Raw genomic sequence first — 25,361 nt, forward strand, 5'->3', positions numbered from 1 at the left:
TGGTGTGGATCCGGCGGTTATAAATAACTACGGTAATGCAATTTGTAGCAGTGTTTAACCATTAGAAACTGTCAAAATAACTGTCACAAATCCCACCTTTTTTTTTGTTTTGTTCAATGGCCTTACAAATGGTTTCCTACCGAGAAAAGAAAATAAAAATAAAATCAAAAGTAAAGATATTAAATGTGGTGAATATGAATTATAGAGTGTTCAATGTCGTCTTTTTCTAGATGCATCTATATTTTCTAATTAATGACACATTTTAGAAATTGAAAAACTTCACATGCACAATTGCTGATTAGGAATCTATATTTGACTATCTATATTTGATGAATAGCCAGTCATTGGCTTCAAGATGCTTACATTGGCTGTCTAAAATGACACTAAAAACAAAATAATCAAAACAATAAAACTCTGATGCAATGGGAAAAAAGAAAAAAAAAAGAAAAAAAAAAGGGAGAGGAATCAAAAGACAAAAATAAACCAGATCCAGAGGTGACGTTTGTTTGTTTGCAATTATCCTTTTTGCTACCAGACCATTTTGTGTCTATATATTGCTTTTTTTCACCAAACCCCTAGCTCTCACGGACCAAATATTAATACACATATAAATAGATATATATTTTCTCCCGTGATATTATTACTAGATGAATCTTAATTCTTCAATAAATTTTATTAATATAATATATTTTTATGATAAATTGAAAGTTTAAAAAGTAAATAGTAAGCGCCAACACACTTGATCATCTAAAGTTATTTATTTATTTATTTATTATTATTTATCACTAGTAAGGTTTGTTATCCACCACTAAAAAAAAATAGGTCATTACTGGCGGTTTCTTTTTTGCGGTTTCCATAAACCGCCAAAAAATGTTACATTTGTGATCAGGATGCCAAACGCTGCAAATTATTGACACTTTCTGGCGGTTTTAAACCGCAGGAATGGTAATTGTTATGTGTTGGCACTTTCTGTCGGTTTTAAACCGCCAGAACGTTCAATAGTTTTTTATTAAAATTAAACTTAAAAAAAATGAAGTCCGATAATAACAGTAAGTACGCAGGGGCCAAAATGGATGCAAGCTACTCCCTTTTGAAAATTTCACAATTTCACTGACAATAGCAAAGATCAGAAAAGAAGAGAAAACAACATGCAAGACCAAGAGGCGAAATTGAAGAAAACCAATTCGGAAGTGTGAAGCTTCGTTTCGTTTAGTTTTCTTCTTCCATTGAATCCCATGGCGAGAGTGAAGCACACGTCAGCTTCTCGCAAGCCTGGTACGTTTCAATTTCAAGTTTTTGCTTTCGATTTTCGCAAAACCCTCATTTCCGCAAACTTAATTTCAGTTAAATTTCAGTTAAGTTTTCGATTTTGGTTTAATTTCGGTTTAAGAACAAAGCACCGCCCGCATCCACCTCCCCAAACTGTCTCTTTCTCTTCGCGTTTCCGATTTTTGAAATCCCTAACGACCTTTGTTTTCTGAATTTCAATACCGCGAATGAATCACATATGAAATATATTATTAAATGGTTTTGGGAAAAATGAAATTTAATAGAACCACAACTTAGAAGATCCAACTCTCTGGCTGATGGCTCTATAGCTGGGTCACAGAATCAGACACAATCTCTGGCTGATTGTGTACACTATTGTGGCTACCATGTTTGCAGCATGCATCCTGTATCCTTTTGTCATCTCTGTCTAGTCTCGAATCGATTGAACTTGTGTTAATATTGTGGATTTTTTAAGCATTTTATTTGTGTACAACTTGACTTTTTATACATATATAGTTGATGTATATGATATATTTCAACTGCTATGCAACTTTCACTGTTATCGTGTGATGCTATCTGCTATATGATATATCAGATATTGGCCTTTCACCATTTTCTGCGTGAGATCTCAACACACACTCCTCATGTATATGACTGTTTGTTTATTATTGTGAATTTTGAATTTGATTCCGAAGGAAATTACAACCCGCAGATTATACACAAGGACCTGAAATGTGATAATATATTTATCAATGGTCATCAAGGAGAAGTTAAAATTGGAGATCTGGGGCTGGCAACTTTCTTGGAGCGAAGTAATGCCAAGAGTGTAATTGGTATGCTCTTTTGTGTCCCTGTACTTTATTTTGCTATACATGTGTGATGTATGAATCTCCCCTGCCCTTTTTCCTTGGTTTTGGCCAGTTGTTCATTTATTTATGTTGTTTGCAACAGAGCCATTGTCTTTAGAGCTAGGGAACCCGTCTATGAAGAGTCAGCTAAAGGCATTAGTAGCTGTTGAGGGTAACTGCTTTTTTTTTCTTTTCCGTATCTTGTACTAATGGATTGATTTTTTCTGTAATATTTTTTAAGTGTAAAATTTCAAATCGCTATTTTCATATGTCATTGAGATGAGCAACTCAAGTTTTTTCTTGATATTGGGCATCATCACCTCCTTATCACCACTATTTTCTTCTGTCAAAGCCTTCCAGTTCTACTGTATTTAGTTTAATGATGTTTATAATATAGAAATATTTTATTGAATGGCCTTATACTCCCTTGTCCAGCTACACCATGGAAGAATTTCAATAAAAAGAAAGAGGCTGCCCTTAAGAAAAGGAAAGAGGGAACCCTTCAAGGTGATTAAAATTCACATATTTCTGACATAGCTTCAATTAATCTTAAGATGGTATCACTTAGCAGTGTTGAAACCTTTAAGATAAATTTCTGTTAGCATGAGTGATTTATCTGGAATTCGAGTGTTAGCTTACCCAAAGAACTCAATCGAGCATTTCCTGAAAAATCTAGTTCAGAATAAACAGGTCGAAGATCCATAGATAAACAGGGTGAAAGCATAAGGCATGGCGAAAAACACTTCGTGAAGCCTCTGTGCACAAAGATAAATCTCATAGAGATGGCTTGAATGAGGATATTCATGCCATTGAGAAAAAAGCCCCCAGGAATTCCAGGGATGATAATAGAGGTAACATAACAGTCACTATCCATGGATTCTTATTACCAAAAACAAGGTGAAATGGTTGGTAAATTAAAGGAAGGCTGACAAAGTACACAGTCACACTTCGGAGCATCACCTAAGGACAAAAATAGAATTGGTCTTGATCAATCCCCTGTAACTAATGGGCGAGGTATCCCCAATCACCACCTCAAAAATAAAAAAATTAAAAAACTAAAAAAAAAAAATATATATATATATATAGAAGTTTTTATGATCCTTTTTCATTAACTTGTATGTTTTCTTCTTTTTTCTTTTTATCTTTATCTATCAGGTTCGCAACTATTCTCCACCTCCACAAATTAACAATAGCATCAAGGTGAGCACTGTCATGGTAATTGAATTTTAATGCCGTCTAGCACATATTCATTGCCATTGTACAAACTGTGGTAGTAATTCACGTCCACAACTTTCTGTTAATTGAAAGTAACAATGACTCAAGCAATAATAAATTGAAGTTATTTCATCAACCTCAATCATTTCCGTTTAATTACCCATTTTTAAATGGTTATTGGCTTATTGCCTTGTGCTTTACCTCAACTGTTATTGGCTACTTTTATTTCTTAATTATATTTCATAATATTTTACCTTGTACAGATGGAAGTTGGAATTGAAGATTGTTTGCACATTGAATTCGAATACAACAAAAGCAAGTAAGCTGGTTGAGAAATCCAAATTTCCTAATGTTTCATATTAGATAAAATAATTAGACTAGTCTAGATAAATTTTGTTCTTGATCTAGTCTCTTTTTAATAATATATAGTGCATAGCTGTAGTGTTTCTGAGTAAACACTTTTGATAGTGCATAGTCTCTTGTTTTGCATTATTCATAAATTTTCATTATGTTTTTATATTTGAAGTAAGATTAATTTTGGGATAATTTACATATTTTGCTTTTGAGCATTGATCATGAATTTGATTGAGTTACTTAATATGTTAGATATGTTTTAGAATTGATGGATCTTAATGTCTTAATAATAAAAAATGTCATGCTAGACCTATGGCTAGATGTTGTCTTGATTTTTTTTATAATGTTAAAAGTTGTTAATTTAATGTATCATTATGTAATTATATTTGAACAAGAAACATACAAAACACATAAATATTATTATTATTATAGGTAGAATTTACTAAATAAGTCATCCTAGAATTTGACAAGTAAAATTTTTATTTATAGGTTACTTGAATTAAATAAAAATATAATATAGTCATTATTAATTTTTAATGATTAATATGGTTAGTGATAATTTTTAATAATAATTTGATAAATACCTAAAATATATAGAATATTATTTGTCTATTTATAATAAAAATGCGCTTTTAAAATAATTTCAAACATATTTTAAAAAAAATTACCATAAAGTAAAGTGTATTTTTTATGGTTTAAAATTGTTGAAATCTGAGACAAATAAAAAATATATTTTTGGCAATCTAAAACCGGCACAAAATGTAAACAAACAAATATAATAATAATTTTGTGGGGGTTTAAAACCGCTAGAAGATGATGAACAAGTCAAAGAGCAATTTTGTGGCGGTTTTAAACCGCCAGAAAACGACAAACAAATCAAACAAAAATGCATTTTGTAGCGGTTTCAGACCGCCAGAAACAGTTTGAATTTTCTAGCGCCCAAAACCAGCGTTTACAAAATATCCGCCGCAAACGGTTTTTGGCGACCGTAGATCCGGCGGTTATTAATGACGCCGGTAATGCAATTTGTGGCGGTTTTTAACCGCCAGAAAATGCCAAAACAACCGCCACAAATTGCACATTTTTTTGTAGTGCACAAACACAATACACTTGTGCTCTTATTCTTTACCTATGCATCTCAACATGCTTTCAAACTAATTATCACATTATTGGAGTACTTTCTATAAACTCTCTCAACACACTTTAGCTTTATGTATAATAGTCCTACACCTTCATCTCTTTCTTAACATAAAATTAAATTAGTCTCACACAATCTATTTTTCCTAAAATAATCAATACAAAAATCATTTTATCAAGAATCATGTAGCTTTGGATTATTTTTTCATCTTTCTTTTGAAATATAAATAATAATATTTTCATAGATATATTTTCAATTTTAAAAATAATAAATAAGTAAATAAAAAACTTATGTTATTGAACTATTGTTTTGTACTTTCTCATGGAAGAAGACACCACAAAAGCATCTCAATAGAGAGCAAAAGACACTATAGGCAGACTCCCTCCATCAAGAGACGGGAAGACCATCCACCATTTCAACGTCCTCAAAGGTTTCTCTCCCGACGGTATTAGAAATAATGATGACATTCTTGGGGTCTTTTCACTCATAATCTACTCCATTGTGACCATACCCTTGCTTAAATGTCTTCATTGTAATACATGCTAACGACAATGGCAATAGTGTAGAAAACTAAGAGAGACGAGTAACACTAAAATTGTGGGTGATCGTAGCAACTCACTGTGATTTTTATTGAATAAGAGATGGCCTTTAAATAGTCATTGTACAACGTACTGAACTAATAAGAAGATAATAAAATATCTTATCAAATCAAAACTTATCAAAAAACTATCTTATCTAATCTGAAACAAATAACTCAAAAGATAAATCAAATAATTCTAGATAACTAAATCGGATATCTCGGATATCTCGGATATCTCGGATATCTCGAATATCTCAGATATCTCGGATATATCTAGAAATTTAAGATTATCCAACAAAACTCCCCCATAATCTTAAATTTCTCCTTCTTCTTTCATTTCGATGCTTCTTCCACCAGAGCGCGATACTCCTCCGTGTACCATGGCCCCGCGAGCCATGCAACATCCAGCACCCCCTGTGCCGAGGTGGCCGATGCCTCTTTTGGGACATAAAAATACCTGTTGCTCTTTGGTCCACCTTTAAACCCAGAAAGTACTTCATGATCTCCAAATCGGTCATCACAAACTCCCTCTTCACTTCTTTAAACTCCTCAACTAGCTCAGCTTTACTTCCCATCTCACTCTTCTCAATTGATCTGATCTCCTCATCCGTTGCTTTCTTCCATCTTTCATCAAGTACCACCTCTTCAGATTCTATGTCTTCTGTTCTTGTCACTAGACATACTACATGTAACTCGTCAGTGGAGTTGTAGATGTCTTGCAAGCTTCGAGTTCTAAGCTGCTCAGGTTCATCATCTTCCTCGGAATGCTCATTGGTCCTATCCGAGCTTCTCCCTATTATCTCTGAGTTCTCTGAGGTTGTTTCCGAGTTACTCCAGCTCCACTCACTTTCCTCATCTACTTGGACATCTCGGCTTACCAGAATTTTACCTGTAACAGGGTTATAAAATTTGTAGGCTTTTGCCTTTTCATCCTACCCGATCAAAATGTACTTCTTGCTCCTATCATCAAGCTTCGTTCTGAGCTGAGCTGGAACATGACCGTAAGCAAGGCTTCCAAAGATCTTGAAGAGACGTATACTCAGTTTTTGTCCACTCCATGCTTCTTGAGGTGTCACATCATCCAATTTTGAATGTGGGCACCTGTTCTGTATATATATAGCACACTGTACTGCCTCTGCCTAAAACTTCTCAGGCATATTCTTCCCTTTAAGCATGGTTCGGACCATATCAAGAATAGTACGATTCTTTCTTTCAGCTACTCCATTTTGTTGTGGTGAATATGGAGCTGTGAGAAGACGCTTTATACCTTGCTCTTCACAGTATTCCATAAACTCTGCCGATGTGAATTCTCCACCTCTGTCCGACCTCAAAGCTTTAATTTGCTTGTTAGTCTCTTTCTCCACCATGACTTTAAACTTCTTAAAAGCTTCAAATGCCTTTGATTTTTCTTGCAAAAAATATACCCAGGTCTTTCGAGAGAAATCATCTATGAAAGAGATGAAATATTTCTTACCACTGAAAGATGTTGGAGAGATTGGTCCACACAAGTCAGTGTGTATCAGCCCAAGTTGCTCCTTCGCTTTGTGCTCGGACGAGCTCGGAAAACTTGTCCTTGTATGCTTTCCAAGTACACACGCTTCACAAAACTTCTTGTCAAACTCAACACCACGTAGTCCGAGTACCAACTCCTTCCTTGATAGCTCGGCCAAGCCTCCAAAGTTTAAATGCCCAAAACGAAAATGCCACATCATGGCTTCATCCTTCACGTCCAGCTTCAAGCACTTATTTTGAAGGATGTTCAGCTCCAGTTTATACATCCTATTCTTTTTCATCTCCACTCGGGCTATCAAAAGATCATGCTTGTCCTTCAAATAAAGCACTCGATCCTTCATCAGAACCGAGTTGCCTTTCTCCATCATCTGCCCCATGCTTAAGATGTTATTCTTAAGCTCGGGAACGTAGTAGACATTCCTTATTTCTCCAACTCGTCCATTCTTCTGCATAAACTTGATGGTTCCACGCCCTTTTACCGCCACCTTGGAATCATCCCCAAATGACACGAATCCAGCCTTTACCTTGATGAGTTCGTTGAAGAAACTTTCTTCTCCACACATATGATTGCTCGCCTCAGTGTCCAAATACTAGACCGAGTTGTTTAGGCAACTCGAATCAAGCTCGGCTTCTGACTTCTCATCTGAGCTTGAAGGCTCAATTGCTGATCTCTCGACGCAACTCAAGTTTAGCTGAATCTCGGAGGCACAGCTCGGACGTAGCTTGGTCTCCGAACTCTGCGTCATCATCAAAATTCCTGCTTCCTCGTCCTCTTCTTCTGTGAGAAGATTCTTCCCTTTTTCTTCACTTCGGCTTTTAGCTCGGCAATACTTTGCTATGTGACCGTATTTGCCACAGTTGTAGTAATTTGCCGATCTGCATTCCTTTGCGTAGTGGCCGAGTTTGCCACACTTATAACATTCCACCTCGGATCTCGGCTGACTTCCTTGGCTACGATCACCTCGTCCTTGTCCACCTCCATGGTCACCTCGTCCTCGACCTCGTCCTTGATCACCTCCATGATCACCTCGTCATTTGCCTCGTCCTCCATGATCACCTCGTCCTTGTCCTCCTGATCTTCGGCCCTGAGTGTTCCGAGTTTCATTCAAATCAAGTTGCGCCTGTAATGCTTGATCATGAGTACCCTTCATCTTCCTCCTCCTTTGTTCGTGGGCTTCAAGTGACCCAGCGAGCTCTTCCACTGAGAGAAGGGACAAGTCCTTTGACTCCTCAATTACGCATGCAATACTCTCGAAATCATCTGTTAATGATCTCAAGATTTTCTCCACAATTCTACTTGCTGGAATTGGCTCCCCATTCCTTCCGAGTTAGTTAGCCACCTTCTCCACCCGAGTTATGTACTCGGATACTTGTTCCTTATCCTCCATCCTCAAACTCTCAAACTCTCCTCGAAGAGTTTGAAGTCGGATCTGTCTGACACGGTGGTTACCTTTATGCGCAACCTCTAAGATCTTCCATGCTTCCTTTGAAGATGCAGCGTTTGCAATCTTCTCGAAACCTGACTCATCCACGGCATTGTACAAAAAATACAAAGCCGATTTGTCCTTCACTCGTGTCTTTTCCAATGCGGCAATCTAAGCCACAGATTGGTCTTCGTCCTCCTCGGGTTCTTGGAACCCCTTCTCCACTATGTCCCATAGACTTTGGGAACCCAACAGGGTCTTCATCTATAAACACCAATTATCATAATTGGTTTTCTTTGACAGTTGTGGTACGGTCATTCCATTCACAACCTTTGTCATTACTCTCTCTTTCTTCTTTCTTTCCCCTTCACAGGCGCACACTGTTTTCCTCTCACACTCGGCACTCAGAGCATATAGCTCTGATACCAATTTGTAGAAAAACTAAGAGAGACGAGTAACACTAAAATTGTGGGTGATCGTAGCAACTCACTGTGATTTTTATTGAATAAGAGATGACCTTTAAATAGCCATTGTACAACGTACTAAACTAATAAGAAGATAATAAAATATCTTATCAAATCAAAACTTATCAAAAAACTATCTTATCTAATCTGAAACAAATAACTCAAAAGATAAATCAAATAATTCTAGATAACTAAATCGGATATCTCGGATATCTCGGATATCTCGGATATCTCGAATATCTCAGATATCTCGGATATATCTAGAAATTTAAGATTATCCAACAAATAGTACGTTAGATAGCAATGCCTTTTTTCTAGGTTGCAAGTAAATTCAGATTTAGATGGTCTATATGTCATTAACATGTTACTTTCTTTTGCATTAATTAGGTGGAGCATTTGCACTGTATTCATTGATATGTAGGCATGCCCAGGTGAGTTTGGTTCCAAATCAACAACCAGAGGACAATGAGCTTTCAAATTACAGGCTCCAAACACCATCTACCAATCTGAAAATAGCCCAAAAGCTAAAGCAAAATCTTGAGAGTAGTTGTTTTGCTAGAGTTATATATGCTTGTACTTGTAACCTGGTAGGATCTCCCATGGTGATTGGAGACGGGATTTTTACTCCATCAATATCATGTTAATCAATTATTAGCTAGCTTTCAGCTTACTGTATTCATTTGTTGGGTTAATAAAAAAAAAAAGAGTTTTTGTACAAAATTTGTGATATACTACAAATTGGTATGATATGTAAACATCTTTAATAATATTAGTCATTTGGACTTTGGATCGAAACGTTTGACATATTGTTTAAATGTGTATGTAGTTCTTTCTGGAGTGAGTGGGATTAGTACCTCACTTGTTCAAGTTACTTATCTTATTAAACTTTTATTTTCTTTTTTTTTTTTGCCTTCATTGTATTTATTTTCATTAATAATAATTGTTATAATACTTTTACTAGTGAAAAAAATACTTTAAGATCGATCATTTTTGTCTTTTAAGATCGATTCCTTGATTGATCTTAAAAGTTGAGTTTTTTAAGATCGGTCATCAATCAATTTTAAAAGTTAAATTTTTGAGATTGGTCATGCTAATAGCCGATCTTAAAAGTTAAACTTTTAAGATCAGTCACGCTAATAATCAATCTTAAAATAAGTGGCCAGTGACTAACAATTATATAATATTGCCACCTGATTTCAAGAGGGGGCCTGGTAGGCCAAAAAAATTAAGGAGAAGGATGCTAGAGGAAGATGAGAATCCAACCAAACTTAGGAAAACTCATACCCGCAATAGATGTGGTAGGTGCCTTCAATATGGGCACAACAAGAGAAATTGTCCCAACCCTCTTAAGCAACCAGAAGGTGGTGGAGAACAACAACAACAACCAACTACTACCAAATCTAAGGTAATTAACATTATATTTTCTTTAATTTTCTCACTAATAAATATTAATTTAAATGAGTTGTGTTGTATAATGCAGAGAAAAGGGAAATGATGTAAAAATACAGCAAATGGACAACTTAATGAGGAAAATTATTGAGTAGTTGGAACAAGTAGCAATGGAAATCAGAGTGAAGTTGCAGCAAGTGGTGTTATAGTTACCAGTGTTGCAGCAACAAATGTGGCTTCTAGAGATATAAATGTCAATGATGATGTTGCTCATTGATATTCATAAAATAAACCTTTTTTTTGTTGCATTGATAGAATAACTATTTTCTTTAATAGACACAAGATTGCAAATAGTGAAGCATGATAGATGCAATTTCAATTTTTAAATTTTTTTTTGGTATTGTGATTGTTGAGACTTGAGATACTAATGACAATTATAGTCAATTTCAATCTTAAACTAGCATACTTGGTGCTTAGTTTGTGTATAGCATCTTGTTTTTATATTTGTATCAGTATACTTAGTGCTTGGTTTCTTCCAATAGCAGGGTATTACCCATTATAGATGTAGGACAATATTTATTGACGCTGACATATATGATTAAGCCTATGAATAGAAATTTTGAAAAAAAAATTAAAAATAAAAAATAACATCAATTTATTGAATTAATAACAATTAAGCATGTTTATTACATCAACAAATCTTTACTTAGCTTCTTCAAGTTGATTAATTAAACAAATATGTTTGGAAAAGAACAGCAAGGTCTAAAACAAAATATTAGCGTAGAACAAAATGATCACAATTATTCCTTCATCAGTAGTACGTTTTGTGGCATTATTATATTAGCGTAGATACTTGCTGCAGTACAAAATAATGTCCTTGGGGGATATTTCAGACTGACAAACTTGTTTATATGCTAATAATTATGACTGTATATACAATGTCTTCAACTATATAGAGAATTCATTTACTGAATCTCTCAATAATTTGAGATAAGTCCAATCAGAGTACCAAAAAATAGTTAGATCAAACTACTTTTTGTACTATACATGAAGGCATGAAGCATGTAATCAAGAACAGTCACATACCATTAGTAATTAAATATATCAAATTTTGGAGAAGCTCGTCATTATGAATGACAACAAACTAGGTGTATCCAATCATCTATATTTAAAACTCCATGCTAGTTGTTGTCGTATGAGTATTAGATTGTTGATGAAGAATATAAATTACTAATGGAAGTTATTAATAGTTTCTATATTTCTTCGTTGTGGTTGATAGTTTTTATACTTCTGAGTTAATTAATATGTTTTTGATATACTTTGTTGTTTCAGCACAAAAATCTGGAACTACTGTCACCTTTATGATTATAGATGGATGGGTTGTAACAGTTGCATCGGTTGGTGATCACGGGTCTTTATGAGAAGGTACTCCTCTTTCTCCCTTGCTATAGAGGATGGATGTCGCGGGCCACAGGTTGCCACATGTTAACATTTAAAATGAACTTTACAATGGAAACTAACGTTCCATATTAGTAGTGCTAAGTGCCTTCTGTTTCAAAAATACAAAAGATGAAACATTGCATGTAATGGAACAAATGAAAGGTAAATTCCATATCCCTTCAGTCTCTAGATAAACATTTTGTTGTAACTTGTAAGTATAGTTTTTTTTCTATAACTAACCGGTCATTCTATTTTACTACAGAATTAGGAGTACTTATTGGTAAGGTTGGTTATTAGTTTTTGCTAATTTAGTTGCTTTTTCATGCCCATGTTCCTTTCCTGAGAATGGTGGTTCCTTTCTCACAATTTGTTTTATAGTTTTTGTTGATTTATTTCGTTTTGGTCACAATTTGCTAGATGATACTAATTTTGTTTCCTATTGCATTATTTTGCAAAAACCCATTGGTATCATTGTTCTGTTGGATGAAACTTGGTACATTTTGAGTTCTTCAATATGATTTATTTCATTTTGGTTGGTGCGACTTTTTTTCTCTATATGTTTCAGGTTTGAAGGCCCAATTATTTTTTTTTCTATTCTTGCTTTTTTTGGTGTACCATTTATTAGGCATGGTTTGATAGAAAATGTGAAAAAAAAAATGTAATTTTGTGGCAGTTTAAAATTACTAGAAATGTTAAATTAAAAAAAATTAGATGAATTTTGTGGCATTTTTACACCGTCAAAAGCTGTGAAAAGAGTAATATTAAAATTCAATTTGTGGTGGTTTAAAACCGCGACAAAGTGATTGAATTTTCTAACCTTCAAAAACAGCGTTTTAAAAAATATGCGCTACAAACCGTTTTTCGTGTGGATTTGGCGGTTATTAATAACGCTGGTAATGCGATTTGTGGTAGTGTTTAACCGCTAGAAACTATCAAACTAACTGTCACAAATCACACCTTTTTTTTAGTGTTCAATGGCCTCACAAATGGTTTCCTACCGAGAGAAGAAAATATATAAAAAATAAAATCAAAAGTGAAGACGATGAATGTGGTGAATATGAATTATAGAGTGTGTTATTTTCCTTACGTTAACGAATGAGAGGTAGAAGATGAGATAGATACCGTTTTTAAAGACGTTAAAGATGGGTTCACAAATCGTGAAAAAGTTTTTGACAACTGCCTCGATAAACCAAGCGTAAGCAGCAAAACTCATTAATTCCTGAAACAAAGAAGGGCAAATACAATGGATTTAAGATTAATTAGAATTAGGAATTTGAACTTTTTTTTCATGCAGATGAATTAGCCATCACATAAAGAAGAGCTAGTGATATGTCATGTTACTAGAACTACATTAGCAAACTATTGGCCAAATCATTAATAGTTTAATGGAAAAGATTAAAATATATGACATATCAACAAACTATTTTTCAAATCATTGATAATTTAATGGAAAGGATTAAAATGTATGATAGAAAGATTTTGAGGGATTAAAAATTTCAAAAAAATATCATAGGGTTTAAAATAAAAATGACTTATATTTACAGGGACTAAAAACATATTTAAGTCTTCTAATTATCGTATTTTAAGCATGCTCTAATTATACCAAATATAATTGTGTTAATTAAAATGATTAAATTTTATCTGAATTATAATTTAAATATTTATAATAAACTATGTTAATTATATACTCTTTATATACACAACAAAATACAAATATCACTATGCAATACACGGGTATATGCAATAGTTTAGTTACGAGATGTATACTCTGACCGGAAATATTCTAGTAAATGTTAAAAAAAAATATGATACACATAATAATACAATCTTTAAACATAATAATAAAACAAAATATTAAAAAAAACATTAATAAATGTCAAAGTTACAGAAGACGTAAAATGATGGGAAAAATAATTATTTAAACATATGAATTCATCCATTCAAATAAAAAGTCACTACAACAAAATTTGTTATTAATGACAATTATTTAATGGCAATAATTTAATTGCCGCCATATGTAAAAATATTAATAGCTAATATATAATAGCCACTAAAAATATATTATATTACACTAAAGTTTACTATTAGCAACAATTATTTATTAGAAAAAATTTAAGTCCCACATCGATTAGAGATAAGATAATTAAATAATATATAAATGAGTAATGACTATTACCTTACAGGTTCATTTTATAGGATTGACTCCTAATTCACTATTCTAAATTGGTATCAAATCACTTATTGTTACCAAGTTCAATAGTGCTATAAAACAATTAGAGAGCAACTTTCACCTTATAAATCTCACATCTCTTAAAAGACAACACAATTAAAAAAATAAATTAAAAAATATATAAATAAAAGACAACTCTCATCTTACAAATCCCATATCGAGTAGAGATAAAAAAGTATATAAGTTATGAATTTAGAAAATGAAATTATAGGAATAAATTATTTAAAGTAAAGGAGACAATTGAAAAAAAAAAACTTTTAATAGCCTTTAAAATGGTTACTAGAATTGCCACTAAAAGAAATAAGTTTTTCCGACAATTTAGTAGATCTTTAGCGGCATTTTATATAAATGTCGGTAATAGTATTAACGACACTAGATATACCAGCCATTAGTTAAATGCTGGTAAAAAAATTATGGCTATTTATATGGCCGCTAAATAATAAATTAATTGCCACAAAAAACTAATTTTAATGTAATGATAATAGAGTACTTTTGTTTGTATGTAATTTCAACACCTATAGTTACTAGCATTCGTAACGTTCGTTATCAATGCACCAATAGAATAAGTTTTTAGTTTCTTCTCTGATGAAATTACTGAACTGGTATTTTTATATATTTATAAAAATAAAAATAAAAAGAGAATTATGATCAAAGAGCAGTGTCATTTATTTCTAAATACCAAAGGTGGACCCAAGTATTTCCATTTTTCCATTTCTAATTTTCTATAACATTTTTTCCGTGTTTCAAATTTGTCCTTCACATATTAATCATTACGCGTTTCTACGTAATAAATGACAAGTCAATTCAAAATGAGTAACACAATTTTTATGCATTAACTAGGTGGAGCATTTGCACTTTATTCACTAATATGTAGGCATGCCAAAATGAGTTTGATTCCAAACCATCAACCAGAGGACAAGGAGCTTTCAAATTACATACTCGAAAAACCATCTAAAAAGTTGAATAGAGCTTCAAAACTAAAGCAAAAGCTTGAGAACAGTTATTTTGCTCGAGTTCTGCTTGTACTTGTAACCATGATGGGGACTTCCATGGTCATAGGAGACGGCATTTTCACTCCAGCGGTTTCAGGTTAATCAATTCATTTTAGGTTCTTATGTTTGCTAAATAAATTGAACCACTGATGAATTGTTAAATAGAATAAATACTAAGACAACTGGTGTGAAAAATGTCCTAATTAACAACAAATACTAAGATTAGTCACATTACTTACATGATGATGTGTGTTGTTGAAAAATGCAAGAAAAAAAAAATTGTATTGCATTAATTCAACAGTATAATATGAAAACGTCATTAATGACATTGAGCATTTGGACTTTGGATGGAGACTTGACATGTTCAAATCTGCATGCAGTTCTATCTGCAGTAAGCGGGACCAGTACCTCATTAGGTCAAGGTACTAATATTATTGAGCCTTTTACTTATTATTTTTTTATTGTAAGTAATGATAATAAATATTATAATATTTTATTTTATTTTTATATTTTTCAGAAGCTGTTGTGGGGATTTCTGTAGCAATATTGGTTGTCCTTTTTTCTCTACAACGATTTGGCACTGATAGAGTAGGATCTTCATTCGCTCCAATTCTCATAGTGTGGTTTTCATTCATTGTTGGAATGGGTATCTACAATTTATTTAAACATGACGTTGGAGTATTACGTGCTTTCAATCCAAAATATATAATTGATTTTTTCAAACGGAATGGTAAACAAGGTTGGTTTTCATTCGGTGGAGTCTTACTATGCATCACAGGTGAGTTGCATCTAAATATATCTATGCATTTAATATTTTTAATTAAGTTGAATATCATTCTTTATTTCTAACTAACATATAATTGTATGCATAATCATAGGATCTGAGGCAATGTTTGCTGACTTGGGTCACTTTAGTGTGCGAGCCATTCAAGTAAGTAAATAAATTTATATATTTTAGTGATTTGTATCACTCTAACCTATATTTACATTTTTTTAATAATAATATATTAACATATATTATATTTATTATATAGATAAAAATAACTTTTAATGACACAAATCATATTACTATAGAGTATATATCACTGTATAATAATTTTTTATAGTGTTTCTTGATCAAAATCAATAACGTGAATAAGCCATGCCAAAAAGGGTTCTTCAATTTCTATCAAAATAAAATTATATATTCTGAAATTCAATTTTGTTATAATTACTTTTAAACTGATTTTTTTTTTAAAGATAGAAAACATTATAAAGATGACCGCAATAAAGATTGAACCTAGGTTTTTATACTTCTAATTACCCTGATCCCTCCCAACTACTAGGTTAACCCTAGTGGTTACTTTTAATAAACTGATTGTAACGTATGTTGCAGATTAGCTTCTCTTGTGTTGTATTCCCAGCAATATTGATTGCATATTTTGGACAAGCAGCATATCTACGAAAGTTCCCAGAGAAAGTATCTAATACATTCTATGCATGTATACCTGGTACATCTCTTAAATTTAAAAGATCCATTGATATAATAATTTTTAAAAAAATAATCTAATCAATGGTTTAACTGATTTTTACTTTTTTCCTATGCTGTGAATTACATGCAGGGCACTTATATTGGCCAACATTTGTTGTTGCTGTTGCTGCTGCCATCATAGCCAGTCAGGCAATGATTTCTGGAGCATTTTCCGTTATATCCCAAGCACAAAGTCCAGGTTGTTTTCCAAGAGTTAAGGTTGTTCATACCTCCACTAAGCATAGGGGCCAGGTGTACATTCCTGAGGTCAACTACATGTTCATGATTGCATGTATTCTGGTCACTATTGCCTTCAAGACCTCCGAAAAAATGACTCATGCATATGGTAACTACACTCAAACTCTCACATACACACATAATAAGAAATTATTAGGTAGTTTCAAATCATAGTCCTCATTAATTTTTATATGATATGTAAATGAAACTTTTGAATACATGGATTCTACATAGTAATTTCGGATTACCTAATAATTCTCTTCGCACATCATACATTTGAGTACTTCAAATGAAACGTGTAAGCTACAAAATTCTAAGCTTTGTTGTATTAGCACAACATGACAAATGGCCAAGTTTTATGTTTGATGCAGGGATTGCAGTAGTTTGCGACATGCTAATCACAACAACTCTAGTTTCCCTTATAATGCTGATTATATGGAAGAAAAGTGTATGGGTGGTTGCTCTCTTCTTACCAGTAGGTTTCCTTGAGCTTCTTTATTTATCATCACAACTTACTAAATTCACAAAGGGAGGGTTTGTTCCTATTCTATTAGCTTTCATCTTGACAATATTCATGGGAATCTGGCACTATGTTCAAAAGGAAAGGTACATGTTTGAACTCAAGAACAAGGTCTCCACCGAGTATGTGAGGAATCTGACTAACAATCCAAATATAAACCGTGTGCCCGGAATTGGACTTCTGTATTCTGAGCTTCTACAAGGCATTCCTCCTATATTCTCACACTTCATTTCCAACATTCCATCCATCCATTCAGTTGTTGTGTTTGTTTCCATTAAGGCTATTCCCATTCCTTCAGTTGCATTGGAGGAGAGGTTTTTGTTTCGACAAGTAAAGCCAAAAGAACATAGAATATTTGGTTGTATTGTGAGGTATGGTTATAGGGATATGCTTGGGGATCATTTGGAGTTTGAGAGCCAGTTAGTGCTACAACTGAAAGAATTTATAAGGCAAGAGAGCTTTATGCTTGAGGCTGAGGGAACAACACCTGATGAACAAGCACTCACTCCTGAAAATGAGAATGACATGGCAATCACTATTAATGCTACAGATGAAGGTGCTTTAGTTATGTCTCGTGCCTCTTCAGATTCAATTCAACAATCCAAGGTGGCCAAAGGTGTTGAAAAGGAGATTGAATTTATAGAGAAGGCAATGGAGAATGGTGTGGTGTACATGCTAGGGGAAGCAGAGGTAGTGGCAGACCCTAAATCATCTATCTTCAATAAGATAGTTGTCAACTATGCTTATAACTTCTTAAGAAAAAACTTTCGAGAGGGGGATAAATCCATGGCAGTCCCCCGTAACAAGCTTCTCAAAGTTGGAATGACATATGAAATATGACACACATGATGATATGCAGATATGAGAATGATCTTTTTTATTTTGCATTTTGGCTACTTGCCTTCGCTTGTTTTGGTGTTTAACTTAATAGCTTGTATTTGTTCTTAAATGTTTGTGTATGGGAATCTTTTCTCAAGACCAAATAAATTCCGACAGGAATTTTTTATCCCAGTGTTATATATAAAACAACATTTTAAAATCACCTCTTAATTATCTCATTTAGAAGCTCTCTCCCTCTCTCTCTCTTTTTAATACAATTATTATTAGAAGCTCTCTAAATACACTAATTAACTATATAGACTACGGTTTATCATGAAGTTAAATCCTTTATTATGGCAGTTACATGTGACCCAAAATCCCAAATATAAGCACACTTACGACGACAAGGTTAAAATATTTTTATTTTTGTAATATTTTTAAAATTTTCGTACTTTACATACTATTGTAAATTTATGAAAAATATGTGTATATTATTTTTATGATTCATTTTTGTGTTAATATTGATAATCTATCCTGCATATGAATTTAATTTTTTTTTTAATTTTTGTTATATATAGTTTGGTAAAATTATTATGTTTATCTTTATTTTAACATTATAATAATTATTTGATTGTGGAACAATGATTTCGTGTTGAGTAAGACTGTTTGCTAGTGAATGTTATTAGCAAGGCATGTCATCTGCTAACTCGATCTACGTACTTATCTTAAGTTGGATTTATTTTATTTGTGTTTTAATTATTAAAATAATTAATTTATTAATTTCTTGAAATATTTTTAGAAAATTATTAATTGACTAAAGGAATTTTTTTTATAATATATAAAAGTTAGAGCCACGAAACAATATGTTGTCATGTTAATGTAATGTTGTACATAAGTAAACATCCAAATGTTAATGTATTATTATTTAATAAATACTCAATTTGATCTTGTGAAAGATGATAGAGGTGATTGATATATACATCTTTAAAAGAGTTTTTGTAATATTTAGATATCTAAATTTTAATTTTGTTATATAAATTACTCCTTTAATTATACTCAATTATTAACTTTGTTAGTTTTAGAGCTGATCAACCATCAATTACAATGTTAAAACATATTCTCTCTTTAGTTGGCTATTCATTTAGTCCATTTTACCAAACAAAGAAATTGTAGTTGTACCAATAAGGACAACTCAAATGTCAAATTATTAAGAGGAAATGAATAAGAGATGACCTTTAAATAGCCATTGTACAACGTACTAAACTAATAAGAAGATAATAAAATATCTTATCAAATCAAAACTTATCAAAAAACTATCTTATCTAATCTGAAACAAATAACTCAAAAGATAAATCAAATAATTCTAGATAACTAAATCGGATATCTCGGATATCTCGAATATCTCAGATATCTCGGATATATCTAGAAATTTAAGATTATCCAACAAATAGTACGTTAGATAGCAATGCCTTTTTTCTAGGTTGCAAGTAAATTCAGATTTAGATGGTCTATATGTCATTAACATGTTACTTTCTTTTGCATTAATTAGGTGGAGCATTTGCACTGTATTCATTGATATGTAGGCATGCCCAGGTGAGTTTGGTTCCAAATCAACAACCAGAGGACAATGAGCTTTCAAATTACAGGCTCCAAACACCATCTACCAATCTGAAAATAGCCCAAAAGCTAAAGCAAAATCTTGAGAGTAGTTGTTTTGCTAGAGTTATATATGATTGTACTTGTAACCTGGTAGGATCTCCCATGGTGATTGGAGACGGGATTTTTACTCCATCAATATCATGTTAATCAATTATTAGCTAGCTTTCAGCTTACTGTATTCATTTGTTGGGTTAATAAAAAAAAAGAGAGTTTTTGTACAAAATTTGTGATATACTACAAATTGGTATGATATGTAAACATCTTTAATAATATTAGTCATTTGGACTTTGGATGGAAACGTTTGACATATTGTTTAAATGTGTATGTAGTTCTTTCTGGAGTGAGTGGGATTAGTACCTCACTTGTTCAAGTTACTTATCTTATTAAACTTTTATTTTCTTTTTTTTTTGCCTTCATTGTATTTATTTTCATTAATAATAATTGTTATAATACTTTTACTAGTGAAAAAAATACTTTAACATCGATCATTTTTGTCTTTTAAGATCGATTCCTTGATTGATCTTAAAAGTTGAGTTTTTTAAGATCGGTCATCAATTAATTTTAAAAGTTAAATTTTTGAGATTGGTCATGCTAATAGCCGATCTTAAAAGTTAAACTTTTAAGATCAGTCACGCTAATAATCAATCTTAAAATAAGTGGCCAGTGATTAACAATGATATAATATTGCCACCTGATCTCAAGAGGGGGCCTGGTAGGCCAAAAAAATTAAGGAGAAGGATGCTAGAGGAAGATGAGAATCCAACCAAACTTAGGAAAACTCATACCCGCAATAGATGTGGTAGGTGCCTTCAATATGGGCACAACAAGAGAAATTGTCCCAACCCTCTTAAGTAACCAGAAGGTGGTGGAGAACAACAACAACAACCAACTACTACCAAATCTAAGGTAATTAACATTATATTTTCTTTAATTTTCTCACTAATAAATATTAATTTAAATGAGTTGTGTTGTATAATGCAGAGAAAAGGGAAATGATGTAAAAATACAGCAAATGGACAACTTAATGAGGAAAATTATTGAGTAGTTGGAACAAGTAGCAATGGAAATCAGAGTGAAGCTGCAGCAAGTGGTGTTATAGTTACCAGTGTTGCAGCAACAAATGTGGCTTCTAGAGATATAAATGTCAATGATGATGTTGCTCATTGATATTAATAAAATAAACCTTTTTTTTGTTGCATTGATAGAATAACTATTTTCTTTAATAGACACAAGATTGCAAATAGTGAAGCATGATAGATGCAATTTCAATTTTTAAATTTTTTTTTGGTATTGTGATTGTTGAGACTTGAGATACTAATGACAATTATAGTCAATTTCAATCTTAAACTAGCATACTTGGTGCTTAGTTTGTGTATAGCATCTTGTTTTTATATTTGTATCAGTATACTTAGTGCTTGGTTTCTTCCAATAGCAGGGTATTGCCCATTATATATGTAGGACAATATTTATTGACGCTGACATATATGATTAAGCCTATGAATAGAAATTTTGAAATAAAAATAAAAATAAATAAATAACATCAATTTATTGAACTAATAACAATTAAGCATGTTTATTACATCAACAAATCTTTACTTAGCTTCTTCAAGTTGATTAATTAAACAAATTTGTTGGAAAAAGAACAGCAAGGTCTAAAATAAAATATTAGTGTAGAACAAAATGATCACAATTATTCCTTCATCAGTAGTACGTTTTGTGGCATTATTATATTAGCGTAGATACTTGTTGCAGTACAAAATAATGTCCTTGGGAGATATTTCAGACTGACAAACTTGTTTATATGCTAATAATTATGACTGTATATACAATGTCTTCAACTATATACAGAATTCATTTACTGAATCTCTCAATAACTTGAGATAAGTCCAATCAGAGTACCAAAAAATAGTTAGATCAAACTACTTTTTGTACTATACATGAAGGCATGAAGCATGTAATCAACAACAGTCACATACCATTATTAATTAAATATATCAAATTTTGGAGAAGCTCGTCATTATGAATGACAACAAACTAGCTGCATCCAATCATCTATATTTAAAACTCCATGCTAGTTGTTGTCGTATGAGTATTAGATTGTTGATGAAGAATATAAATTACTAATGGAAGTTATTAATAGTTTCTATATTTCTTCGTTGTGGTTGATAGTTTTTATACTTCCGAGTTAATTAATATGTTTTTGATATACTTTGTTGTTTCAGCACAAAAATCTGGAACTACTGTCACCTTTGTGATTATAGATGGATGGGTTGTAATAGTTGCATCGGTTGGTGATCACGAGTCTTTATGAGAAGGTACTCCTCTTTCTCCCTTGCTATAGAGGATGGGTGTCGCGGGCCACAAGTTGCCACATGTTAACATTTAAAATGGACTTTACAATGGAAACTAACGTTCCATATTAGTAGTGTTAAGTGCCTTCTGTTTCAAAAATACCAAAGATGAAACATTGCATGTAATGGAACAAATGAAAGGTAAATTCCATATCCCTTCACTCTCTAGATAAACATTTTGTTGTAACTTGTAAGTATAGTTTTTTTTCTATAACTAACCGGTCATTCTATTTTACTACAGAATTAGGAGTACTTATTGGTAAGGTTGGTTATTAGTTTTTGCTAGTTTAGTTGCTTTTTCACGCCCATGTTCCTTTCCTGAGAATGGTGGTTCCTTTCTCACAATTTGATTTATAGTTTTTGTTGATTTATTTCTTTTTGGTCACAATTTGCTAGATGATACTAATTTTGTTTCCTATTGCATTATTTTGCAAAAACCCATTGGTATCATTGTTCTGTTGGATGAAACTTGGTACATTTTGAGTTCTTCAATATGATTTATTTCATTTTGGTTGGTGCGGCTTTTTTTCTCTATATGTTTCAGGTTTGAAGGCCCAATTATTTTTTTTTTCTTTTCTAGCTTTTGTTGGTGTACCATTTATTAGGCATGGTTTGATAGAAAATGTGAAAAAAAAAATGTAATTTTGTGGCGGTTTAAAATCACTAGAAATGTTAAATTAAAAAAAATTAGATAAATTTTGTGGCGTTTTTACACCGTCAAAAGCTGTGAAAAGAGTAATATTAAAATTCAATTTGTGGTGGTTTAAAACCGCCACAAAGTGAATGAATTTTCTAACCTTCAAAAATAGCGTTTTAAAAATATGCGCTACAAACCGTTTTTCGTGTGGATTTGGCGGTTATTAATAACGCTGGTAATGCGACTTGTGGTAGTGTTTAACTACTAGAAACTATCAAACTAACTGTCACAAATCACACCTTTTTTTTAGTGTTCAATGGCCTCACAAATGGTTTCCTACCGAGAGAAGAAAATATATAAAATATAAAATCAAAAGTGAAGACGATGAATGTGGTGAATATGAATTATAGAGTGTGTTATTTTCCTTACGTTAACGAATGAGAGGTAGAAGATGAGATAGATACCGTTTTTAAAGACGTTAAAGATGGATTCACAAATCGTGAAAAAGTTTTTGACAACCGCCTCGATAAACCAAGCGTAAGTAGCAAAACTCATTAATTCCTGAAACAAAGAAGAGCAAATACAATGGATTTAAGATTAATTAGAATTAGGAATTTGAACTTTTTTTTCGTGCAGATGAATTAGCCATCACATAAAGAAGAGCTAGTGATATGTCATGTTACTAGAACTACATTAGCAAACTATTGGCCAAATCATTAATAGTTTAATGGAAAAGATTAAAATATATGACATATCAACAATCTATTTTTCAAATCATTGATAATTTAATGGAAAGGATTAAAATGTATGATAGAAAGATTTTGAGGGATTAAAAATTTCAAAAAAATATCATAGGGTTTAAAATAAAAATGACTTATATTTACGAGGACTAAAAACATATTTAAGTCTTCTAATTATCGTATTTTAAGCATGCTCTAATTATACCAAATATAATTGTGTTAATTAAAATGATTAAATTTTATCTGAATTATAATTTAAATATTTATAATAAACTATGTTAATTATATACTCTTTATATACACAACAAAATACAAATATCACTATGCAATACACGGTTATATGCAATAGTTTAGTTACGAGATGTATACTCTGACCGGAAATATTCTAGTAAATGTTAAAAAAAAATGATACACATAATAATACAATCTTTAAACATAATAATAAAACAAAATATTAAAAAAAACATTAATAAATGTCAAAGTTACAGAAGACGTAAAATGATGGGAAAAATAATTATTTAAACATATGAATTCATCCATTCAAATAAAAAGTCACAACAAAATTTGTTATTAATGACAATTATTTAATGGTAATAATTTAATTGGCGCCATATGTAAAAATATTAATGGCTAATATATAATAGCCACTAAAAATATATTATTAGCGACAATTATTTATTAGAAAAAACTTAAGTCCCACATCGATTAAAGATAAGATAATTAAATAATATATAAATGAGTAATAACAATTACCTTTACAGGTTCATTTTATAGGGTTGACTCCTAATTCACTATTCTAAATTGGTATCAAATCACTCATTGTTACCAAGTTCAATAGTACTATAAAATAATTAGAGATCAACTTTCACCTTATAAATCTCACATCTCTTAAAAGACAACACAATTAAAAAAATAAATTAAAAAATATATAAATAAAAGACAACTCTCATCTTACAAATCCCATATCGAGTAGAGATAAAAAAGTATATAAGTTATGAATTTAGAAAATGAAATTATAGGAATAAATTATTTAAAGTAAAGGAGACAATTCTTTAGCGGCATTTTATATAAATGTCGGTAATAGTATTAACGACATTGGATACTCCAGCCATTAGTTAAATGCTGGTAAAAAAATTATGGCTATTTATATGACCGCTAAATAATATATTAATTGCCACAAAAAACTAATTTTAGTGTAGTGATAATAGAGTACTTTTGTTTGTATGTAATTTCAACACCTATAGTTACTAGCATTCGTAAGGTTCATTATCAATGCACCAATAAAATAAGTTTTTAGTTTCTTCTTTGATGAAATTACTGAACTAGTATTTTTATATATTTATAAAAATAAAAAGAGAATTATGATCAAAGAGCAGTGTCATTTATTTCTAAATACCAAAGGTGGACCCAAGTATTTTCATTTTTCCATTTCTAATTTTCTATAACATTTTTTCCGTGTCTCAAATTTGTCCTTCACATATTAATCATTACGCGTTTCTACGTAGTAAATGACAAGTCAATTCAAAATGAGTAACACAATTTTTATGCATTAACTAGGTGGAGCATTTGCACTTTATTCACTAATATGTAGGCATGCCAAAATGAGTTTGATTCCAAACCATCAACCAGAGGACAAGGAGCTTTCAAATTATATACTCGAAACACCGTCTAACAAGTTGAATAGAGCTTCAAAACTAAAGCAAAAGCTTGAGAACAGTTATTTTGCTCGAGTTCTGCTTGTACTTATAACCATGATGGGGACTTCCATGGTCATAGGAGACGGCATTTTCACTCCAGCGGTTTCAGGTTAATCAATTCATTTTAGTTTCTTATGTTTGCTAAATAAATTGAACCACTGATGAATTGTTAAATAGAATAAATACTAAGACAACTGATGCGAAGAATGTCCTAATTAACAACAAATACTAAGATTAGTCACATTACTTACATGATTCCTAGAATTTTAAATTTCTTGAATTTTTAAAATTTCTCAGCAAACATACTATTGAAGTTTTATAATATTAAAACAACAA

General features: G+C 31.8%; 2 protein-coding genes across 12 annotated transcripts; both read left to right on the top strand.

Annotated features, from left to right (window-relative positions):
- The first annotated feature begins 1,028 nt into the window (after positions 1-1,028).
- On the top strand, positions 1,029-9,784 carry LOC109791065 (uncharacterized). 11 transcript variants are annotated; one of them, XM_083074836.1, is made up of 6 exons: positions 1,029-1,275; positions 1,965-2,102; positions 2,191-2,289; positions 2,553-2,624; positions 3,273-3,317; positions 3,596-9,159. In XM_083074836.1, the coding sequence occupies exons 1-5, from the start codon at positions 1,236-1,238 to the stop codon at positions 3,302-3,304; spliced, it is 381 nt and encodes a 126-aa protein (XP_082930962.1). In that variant the 5' UTR covers positions 1,029-1,235; the 3' UTR covers positions 3,305-3,317; positions 3,596-9,159. The 11 variants fall into 11 exon arrangements, 5 of the variants coding, with proteins under 5 accessions (XP_082930962.1, XP_082930959.1, XP_082930958.1 ...); XR_014433848.1 differs by having other exon boundaries at positions 1,043-1,275; positions 1,982-2,102; positions 2,221-2,289; positions 2,553-3,131; XR_014433847.1 differs by lacking the exon at positions 2,553-2,624 and adding an exon at positions 9,192-9,784 and having other exon boundaries at positions 1,046-1,275; positions 1,982-2,102; positions 2,221-2,289; positions 3,596-3,651.
- A 4,934-nt stretch (positions 9,785-14,718) lies between these two features.
- LOC145958197 (potassium transporter 5-like) lies at positions 14,719-18,164 on the top strand. Its single transcript, XM_083074830.1, has 7 exons — positions 14,719-14,952; positions 15,236-15,277; positions 15,373-15,633; positions 15,734-15,786; positions 16,231-16,345; positions 16,457-16,711; positions 16,974-18,164. The coding sequence occupies exons 1-7, from the start codon at positions 14,748-14,750 to the stop codon at positions 17,960-17,962; spliced, it is 1,920 nt and encodes a 639-aa protein (XP_082930956.1). The 5' UTR covers positions 14,719-14,747; the 3' UTR covers positions 17,963-18,164.
- Positions 18,165-25,361: the final 7,197 nt, after the last annotated feature.

The sequence above is a fragment of the Cajanus cajan genome, chromosome 5, assembly GCF_000230855.2.
Source record: "Cajanus cajan strain Asha chromosome 5, NIPB_CcT2T_4, whole genome shotgun sequence".
Classification (NCBI taxonomy): domain Eukaryota; kingdom Viridiplantae; phylum Streptophyta; class Magnoliopsida; order Fabales; family Fabaceae; genus Cajanus; species Cajanus cajan.